This window comes from Arachis duranensis, chromosome 1 (genome assembly GCF_000817695.3).
Source record: "Arachis duranensis cultivar V14167 chromosome 1, aradu.V14167.gnm2.J7QH, whole genome shotgun sequence".
NCBI lineage: Eukaryota > Viridiplantae > Streptophyta > Magnoliopsida > Fabales > Fabaceae > Arachis > Arachis duranensis.
This window is the reverse complement of record NC_029772.3, coordinates 78,393,353-78,402,550: the sequence shown is the minus strand read 5'-3', so window position 1 is coordinate 78,402,550 and position 9,198 is coordinate 78,393,353. Positions and strand designations below refer to the sequence as shown.

The 9,198-nt window shown below is 38.8% G+C and overlaps 1 protein-coding gene across 4 annotated transcripts; it reads left to right on the top strand.

Moving 5' to 3' along the window:
• Positions 1-4,464: 4,464 nt before the first annotated feature.
• Positions 4,465-8,747, top strand: LOC107491695 (peroxisomal membrane protein PEX14). Of its 4 annotated transcripts, none has more exons than XM_052259949.1 (12): positions 4,465-4,661; positions 4,746-4,834; positions 5,205-5,452; positions 5,559-5,583; positions 5,736-5,929; positions 6,097-6,286; positions 6,428-6,517; positions 6,926-6,963; positions 7,087-7,129; positions 7,208-7,275; positions 7,356-7,400; positions 7,969-8,747. In XM_052259949.1, the coding sequence occupies exons 2-12, from the start codon at positions 4,798-4,800 to the stop codon at positions 8,455-8,457; spliced, it is 1,467 nt and encodes a 488-aa protein (XP_052115909.1). In that variant the 5' UTR covers positions 4,465-4,661; positions 4,746-4,797; the 3' UTR covers positions 8,458-8,747. The 4 variants fall into 4 exon arrangements, with proteins under 4 accessions (XP_052115909.1, XP_015968089.1, XP_015968083.1 ...); XM_016112603.3 differs by having other exon boundaries at positions 4,467-4,661; positions 5,559-5,598; positions 6,935-6,963; XM_016112597.3 differs by having other exon boundaries at positions 4,468-4,661; positions 5,559-5,598.
• The last annotated feature ends 451 nt before the right edge of the window (positions 8,748-9,198 follow it).

The window sequence follows — 9,198 nt, the reverse complement described above, 5'->3', positions numbered from 1 at the left end:
TGACAGCGCATAGGACCATTTTCCCGAGAGGATTGAAAGTAGCCACCGATGATGGTGATGCCCTACATACAGCTTGCCATGGAAAGGAGTAAGAAGGATTGGATGAAGACAGTAGGAAAGCAGAGAGACGGAAGGGAAGGCATCTTCATACGCTTATCTGAAGTTCCTACCAATGAATTACATAAGTATCTCTATCTTTATCTTTATGTTTTATGCGTTTATCACCATACCCATTTGAGTCTGCCTAACTAAGATTTACAAGGTGACCATAGCTTGCTTCATACCAACAATCTCTGTGGGATCGACCCTTACTCGCGTAAGGTTTATTACTTGGACGACCCAGTACACTTGCTGGTTAGTTGTGCGAAGTTGTAGTGATCATAATTTCGCGCACCGCACTGCAAAAATTTTTTGAAAAGTTTTAGGCGATAGTAAAATTGTCTGAACTTAAACGAAAAACCTTTTTCAAAAACTAAGAAGATCAAACAACAAAAGGTCCTTCACAAAAAGCCTGGTAAAAATTCAATCAACAAAGATTATTTTTCAAACATAAAAAATGCCCGCAAACATACATAATCAAAATATTTTGTTAAAAGGTCCTTATCCAAAAAAAGACCAGCAAAACAAATAAATTTTGTTAATGACCCTGTTAAGGGACGAATGTCGAGAACCACCACATCAAGCAAATAAAAATAAAATTATTCAAAAAGGGCCCATAAGCCAGGCCTTAATAGCTAAAATCACTAGGAAGATTGGAGTCATTAAGAGGAGTGGAACTCGGGTCTACTACAGAAGTCAGAAGGGTCAGAGGGATCTCTTTGGCGGCAGAAGTCGGAGCCTCCCAAAGAGCTCGGCAGGAATCCTTCATGTTGCTCCACCTCACGTGGAGGAGACTCAACAATTTGTTGCCCACGAGTCTTCTGCTCGGAATCGGTTTCAGGACAAGGGGGGAGACAATCGCCCCATCAATAACCACTTTATCAGGATGGAGGGGTGAAAGTTCCAAGTCAGGAGCAATAATCCCAACTTGTTCCTTGAATACCCAGAAAGCCTCTTCCAAGCTCTCGACGATTGAATCCTCCAGATCCTGATAGGCCTCCTGATTTGACTCCAGCTGCTTTTGAAGATCAATATTCTCGGAAAAAAGCCTAACATAATTCTGCTCCGCCTTCTCCTTCAACCCCTCAGCCATGGCACACTGGCCCATCAATTTTTTCTCTCTCTCTCCCAGAGTTGGGCCAACTCTTCCTTCAACCAGGAATTTTCCCCCTACAACCTCTTTTCCTCTTCTTGATATAGGACAATCCTCCTTTGAAGGTCCTCCACGGTTTTTTGAAATGAACTCAAGGGAGTTTTATCTAGAATATCAAGAAGGGCAGTACAAACCCCAGCAGTTCAAACTCCCCTCCCCCCCGAACCAAAATCTGAAGATGATTTCGGAGGGAAGCATCATCCATAGAAATTTGGCTATGAGGAAAGATGTGCTTCCGAACGAACTTCGAACCATCGAAACCGGCCTCTCCAACAATAGAACCAGACTATGAGGTCTTATGTTTATTCTTTTTTGGTTTGGAAGAAGGCCGGACTGGGGGGACAGAGGCAAGGGGAGGAAGAGAAGAAGTAGAGGCAGGGTTTACCAAAATGGGGCGAGAAGAAGTCTCCGAGTTGTGAGGAGGAGGGCCAGAAGCTCTGACCTTTGCAGCATCAGCTCGGGTATGAGCCTTCCTCTTGGCCTCTTAGACCTTTTGGTAAGCAGTGCTAGATCCACTTTTCACCATTTCTGAAAGAAGAAAATAAAAGTTAATCAACTTACAAAATCGGAGGAAAGCACATTTGCAAGTCGGAACTCGTTAGAAGTAGCTACAGAGAAATAAAAACTACCTAGCTAGGCCCGCATAAAACTAGGAGAGCCTAGACGGACCTTCTTGGTACCAGATTTGGAGCACGTCCCCAAGCCTCTCGAAAAAACTCAACAATAGCCTCCTCTACCTCATCCAAATCGGCTAGACCATATTTTTCTACAGGAGAAGCCTCCAACCAATACAAAAAAAATCGGGGTTCATTATTATCATTCAATAAAAAAGGGTGATGGCTTTCTACGGCCTGGACTGTAAAGAAAAAGTTTTTAAAATCGTGAAATTATTCATCAAAGATTGAAAAAACCTTCCATCCCTGAATAGCTTGGAAGGATACCCACTGTTGCTTATTATTCTGAGCGCTAAACGGTTTTGTCAGGTGAAAGAGATAGAAAAAGGTCTTTAAAGAGGTCGGAAAGTCTAGCTCTCGGCTAACTAGTTGGTAGATCTTAAAGAAACCCCAAGAGTTAGGGTGAAGTTGGGAAGGAGCTACCCTACAATGAGACAATATCTCCACCTCGAAGTCGAAAAAAGGAAAAGTAACCCCTAAGCGGGTGAATAGGCAATCGTACACAAAGAAAAAATGAGTATCAGAATCAGCAATCCTCCCACAACAAATCCGGTCCTCAGGATCCGAGGCCACCAATTCATACTTAGGCTCATCCTCATCAACACTACAGATCCTATGACGCTTCCTAAGATCAGTAATAAAAACGTCATCCACTAAGGGATGCTCATACAAAACGGAAGAATCTACCCAGTGCGACAAAGCTTCAGAAACATGGGAAGACATTTTCAAAATATAGGGAGCATAGGTAAAAGCAGTAAAACCTACATAAAAGAAAAAGAAACAATAAAAAACAGGGTTCTAACAACAAGGTAGTCCTCTCAAAGCAAATAAAGAAAAACAGCCAGCAAGCAGTAAAAGAAATAGCTTCTTCGAAAGAAGGACACAAAAATCCCAAAGTTTTTCACTACATCAACAAACATACATAAAAATATACCCGAAAACCTCCCTCCAGCATACAGTATAAGTAAAACACGACTAAGAACAATAAAGGAAGGCAAGAAGAACTAACCTTCTTTTGAAAAAGAGGGAGGGATTCCAATAGCCGACCTGAAGTACCCAATAACGAAAAGCCAAAAGGGAGTTTTGAGTAAAGGAGTAAGAAAGCAGGAAAAAAACTTTGAAGAGAAGACAAAAGAAAACAAAGAAAGAAGAGGGAAAAGTATTTATAACAGGCCAGGGGCACAATAGTAAAATGACGCAATCATTAAAGAAACACACCGTTACCAGTGTAACTGCCCCCATGTGTATTAAAATCCCAAACGGACGCGACGTTTGATTAGACATGACAGTTGAGAAATTCGAAATCAAGTTGGTTCAAACTAAAATCACGTCGGTTTCCGACTTGAACAAACCCAAGTTCAATTAATACTCGAATCCCACTCATGGCTAAGAGATCGGACTCGAGTAGGGGCACTGTTCATACCCTGGCCCAATACTATAGTCCAGACCCAAGTAAGCCAAAAAGGCCCATTCCAGAGGTTGGCCTTCACCACTTACCCGACCTCATCAAAAGAGGTCGGGCTCGACACAAGCTCCTCCCAAAAGAGGTCGGGTTCGACATGAGCTGGCAGATAACGCTTATTCAAATAAGTAACTGCCCCCTAAAATCTCTCGTCCACTTCTAGAAGTGATATCTCAACAACCCTAAGATAAAGGGACGGTTATCCACCTTCAGAAGTGGAACTATTCCAACGGTGGTTATTGGATCATCATCTATAAATACACTGACACGCTCAGGTAAAGTTAAGTTCCAATACTCTTAAACCTGCTTACCCCCTTGCTAACTTAGGCATCGAAGTGTTTTTGCAGGTACCACCCCCTATTCTTTCACATACATAACTCGGACGGAGGCTCCCAGACGTAAAACAAGTCGGAGGCCACCTTCTTTCAACATTCGAGGCTTTCATTCGAGCCCAATCATCCGATTTTAGGTAAGTCCTGAAACACCACTTAATAATAATTACTACAATAAACTAATCTTTAATGTTATTATTATTATTTAGATTAAATCAAATTATTTGATAATAAAAAATTTACATAATCAGGATGACTAAAATAATTAACTTTTTTTATTTATGGTCTTCTTGACATTGTTGATTTTTGTTTTTCCTTGCAGCTGCTTCTTTTTGAATTTTTACAGCTTTCATGGAAAAAGAGAAGAAAAAAATATGGAATTGAGTATACTTAAGAGTGAAGAGTAAACGAGTGAGACCGAAAGGAATGAATAGATAGGTTAGTTAATTTTAAAGTGGGTCCATGGACTAAGAGGCAACATGCAAGATGCGTAGTCGTTGATACACAAATCGAACTGTTCAATTTGTGTACTTCTAAATCCTGTAATCGGATGGTTTGATTACTCTCTCTCAAATCGAATCGTCCGATTTTTTCATTGCAGCTACACACTTCCATACAATACGCGAGACCCCAATAACGCAGCTATACACCATGCTTACCTCCATTTCAAAATTAAATAAGTGTCTCAGAACCTGTACATAATTATAAAAAAGTAAAAAAGAAACAGAAGAAATGTGGCCTGATGGCCTGATATTGATTTTGGCGTTTTTTTCCCCGCCGAATAAAGACTGCAGCAACAAACAGAGGATAATACAATATTGACAAATTAAAAGAGAACTCTCTCTCTCTCTCTTTCTCTCTCTCTCTCTCTCCGTGCTGATGATGAGCTGATCCACTCACTTCATTTCATCCTCATCTCTTGTTCCTTCCAATAATACCACGTAACAATTATAATCACTATTTTTGGTGCCTCTACTTTTATTTCTTTTTTTCCTATTATTTGTTAACTCTATGCTATATTATAGGAATCGAACCCTAGGATAGGCTCATAGGAGGAAGCAGCAGCTGCGGACAAGCATGGCTACCCAGTCTCCCACTCAAAATCAAAATCAAGGTTCTTCTATCTTCTCAATTCTCCTTTTCTTATTCCTTTTTGATATTCCTGATTCTAATTTTATTATGTTCTTCTATTGACTCTCACTAATATATGTATTTTGTAGTAATAATAACAACTGTGTTTTGTATGTTATGGTATGACATCCATTACTTAGCTTTCCCCTCTCTATATGATTGAATTTGAGCACAATTTCATTTCTTTTATCATTCCAAATATCATGTTATGTTCATATGTAACTGTCGTTTTCGCTATACTGCTATGAATTTTGGATGTGCTAGCAGAATTTTCAGGTAAAATTGTATAGACTGTATTGATAACTTGACATTTGCGTGATACATTTCATTTTGCCGATTTTGACATTTTTTAGGTGCTGAAAGTGCGGAACCAGCAGCAAATGTGGATCAGCAGGGTGCCACAGAGGAACCTGTCAAACAGAGCTCTACGCCTTTGGTTTTTGTAAACTCGGAGCCGATGAGGGAAGAACAAGTTCAGAATGCTGTGAAATTTCTGTCACACCCCAAAGTTAAAGGCTCTCCTGTTATGTACAGGCGATCCTTTTTGGAAAGGAAGGGCCTTACCAAGGAGGAGATAGATGAAGCCTTTCGGCGTGTGCCAGTGAGCTACTGTTTATATATGTTGCTTAATTTTTTCTGGATTGCCCTTTTACTTGTTCATCTGCAACTAACTATATGTACTTGTTCACATCTGGCACCAATCGCAGGATTCAGCTCCGACTGTGCAGACAGGTGGTGTCACTCAAGGTGAATTATACCGTGTTGAAGTTACTATATGGTTTTCCTTGTTTTCTTATAATTTTTTGGGTTGAGTTGAACCACAATAGAAATTTTGATTCACACTTCAGTTATATTTTGAAAATGGCTTATTGTTGTTAATATAGATGGACAAGTAAAATCTTCATCGAACATTCAACAACAGGCCCAACCACAAGCTTTGCAACCTGGTCTATCTGCCTCTGCTGGAGTTAATACTTCATCAGCAACCTTGTCCCGCTCCAGATTTCACTGGTCCCATGCCCTTATTGCAATTGGAGTATTGGCTGCTTCAGGTGCTGGAACAGCGATAGTAGTTAAGGTACTATCACTGTCCAATCATCACGATGCAATCTAGATTGGTATCTTATTAAAAAGAATACTGCTGTGCTGTGTTAAGTTTTTTATTGATGTGGCTATCTTATGAAGGCAAGTTTTATTACGATGCGGTTTTATCCTCCACTGAACTTTGAAGTGTGCTCCTTGCAGAATTCCATTCTTCCTCGCTTGAAATCCTGGATACGCAAAGTTGTCATAGAAGAAGATGATGAAGAATTAAAGAAATTAAACAGAAAACCGACGCTGGTGGAGGAAGCTGCACAAGCTGCAAAGTCTGCTGCAGCTGCAGCTGCAGATGTGGCAAAAGCTAGCCAAGATATGCTGATTTCAAAAGAGGAAGGTTGGTATAATGGACGGATGACCTTTAATATGCACACTGTGTAATCCTTTTATTACTATTTTAAACTTTCCTAGTTTTCTCCAGAATGGTTTATTTCTGAGAAGTGACTGTGGTTGTTTCTGCATCTTTTATACTTTGCAGAGAAAAAACTCTTTGTGGAAGTTGTGAGTCTTTTAGATAAGCAAGTACAGGAAATGAAGTCAATGACTAATGCCTTAAGACGAATAGAAGGTAATTGGGCATTCCCATTTAATCTATTTAGCTAAGATGAAAATTTCAGGCCTTCAGATTTCAATTTGCAATAGCCCCTTGTATATTTGTCAAAAATGCTGCCGTTGGGTAATTGAGGAACATTTATATTTTTTTATTCCTTAAGAGTGAAACATGTTTTATGTGCGTTCTGTCCATCCTAACTGTAATTTTGCTTTGTGAATGTTGGAAATCGTACATAATCCCTTGACTTGGACTGATATCATTTCAGGCTTGATGATAGATTTAGTGGCTTTTTATGCTTATGTACTAAGACATTTGTGCTGTAAATTTGTGGGAGTTACTTAGAATTTTAGGTTCTTATTGAATATGTTCTTTACCAAATAATGGGAGAAAATATAGCTACTGATGGGGAATATTTCCTTTTAGTGCAAGAAGATCTCCGAGTCACTCAAACTAATACAAAGGTACTTAGAATGCCAATGTGTTTCATCCCTAATGAAACTGTGGCTTACGTTTTCTCTGATTCTCATTGAGTTGTCTAAAATAAGTTGGCTTTTGATGACCGTAACCTTTCATAATAAATGCAGCAACTGATTGTCAATGGCAAGGCTGATTATGACTTGCATTCAGGTTGTTATATTAATTAAATATCAAGTAAATTGATCTTACTTTTGGAATGATAACCTATAATTAGAATGTGATGTGCAGTGAGATCTACATCCCCACCTGTATCATACGAACCACCGAGTTCTCTTCATCCAAAGTCATATATGGAGGTAGTGATTATTTTGCTTTTGCAATCTTCCTTGCTGCAAATTCTATTCTATATTGACTTCTTTAATTGCCTTCTTGTCAGATAATGAACATGGTTCAAAGAGGGGAGAAGCCTTCAAACACTAGGGTAAACCATTTTCCCTTTCGAAAATCTGGATACAGTTACTTGCACATCTAAAACACAAAAACCATACAACTCATTTACATTACTGATATGAATTTGTTTCTTGCCTAAAAATATCGATTGAAATTATAAGTTATTCCTCTTTGGTATGAACAAGGGTGTTAGCATGGAGTAAGAGATAATGGATTAGAACACAGGGAAACAATGATTTATCCCCAACCCTGGTCAGTAACCATCAAATCCTCACTTATTTTCTAGACCCAAAGTTTACAAAGAGCTCCCTTTGCATTTTCTTCATATATTAGGTGTGGGAAGTAATTAATTTTGACAGTTGCATAAGTCCCGAACTCTTGATTCGTGAAACTTTAGATTTAATTTAGTCCATCTTTGAAGAGTATCTTCCAAAAAACTAATCAGCAGCATGATGTTTCTAAACTCTTGCAGTCTGATCATATTTATGATGATATGTTTTACAAAGCAGTAATTTATGCATAATGCATAATTATCAAATTGCTTTCTCAATGGTATAATATCATCTGAATCTCTGATATTTACTTATTCTGATGGCTAGCCTTGGGAGGTTAGTCAGGTCCAAAACTCGTCTACCCAGGTGCCTTATGCTCAGGGAAATGGAGAATACTTGAATTCAAAGGTCCAAGATTCCACTCAATCCAATGGTGACGGTGATGATGCGCTACCCTGGTGGCAGAGGAGAAATGTTAGAATCAGAGAAATTGGTAATGAAGCTGAATATAATGGAAATGGATCAAGTTATGGTGCTGCATCCAATCAGCCACCACCCCAACGCACATGGGTTCCCCCTCAACCTCCCCCCATAGCAATGGCAGAGGCTGCAGAAGCAATCAGGCGCCCGAAGCCAGCGGCCCAAAAGGATCAGATGTCGGATACTCAATCTGTAGGTAATTCTTCAGATGTCTCTGATGAGGTTACTAGGATCCCAAGGCGATCAGAATCTGAAGGTGCGGTCAAGGGTGGCAGCAGCAGCTCGATTCCCAGCACAGTTGAGATACAAGAAGACCAAGAACTCAGACGGGAATAGAAATTAAGGCGAATCAGGATACACCATAACAAACTTGAAGCTTGGAAAATGGAATTTGGAGTAGTCCTAAATTATGGATAAGCCTGAAACAATTTGTTTCATAATTGCCGATACAAGATGCAAACGCATGGCCTTTTCTATACCATAATATTTGTACCAAGTGCGAGACGCTTTGATGTCCTGATTTTTAGTAGGATGACACATTTAAAAATGATATATATACATATTATTAAGAAATAATAAGTTGGCTGTTAGCAACATTCGGTTTTCGTATATGTTGCATTTTTATAGGTGTTTGTTCATGTCTCGACAATGTACAATGGCATAGGTATGCGATAATGTTATCAATTCATTCATCGAAACCCATATATTTAAGTAACTAGAAACTATATCTGATGGTCCATCATTCAGTTATTATTTATTAGAATTATAAAGCACTTGACATTTCTAGGATGATCCAGTTTTTAATTTGGAAAATTATTCTAAAGGATCACAGGCTAAATTAATTATTTAAATGGAATTTTTATACTGAAATTGTTAAAAAGGATTGATTTATATGATGTTTAGCAAGAAAGATCAAAAGTAAACAATAAAAGACAACACTTTCTCTTTTTTCCCGAAGGTTATTTTCTCTACAATTTTCCTTTTTCCTATTTTCCTTTTTTTTTTTCCTGCCACGTCTTCGTTGTTTTAGTCTGCTTCCATGGCGGCCCTATATTGTTTCCATCTTTAGAATTGTAT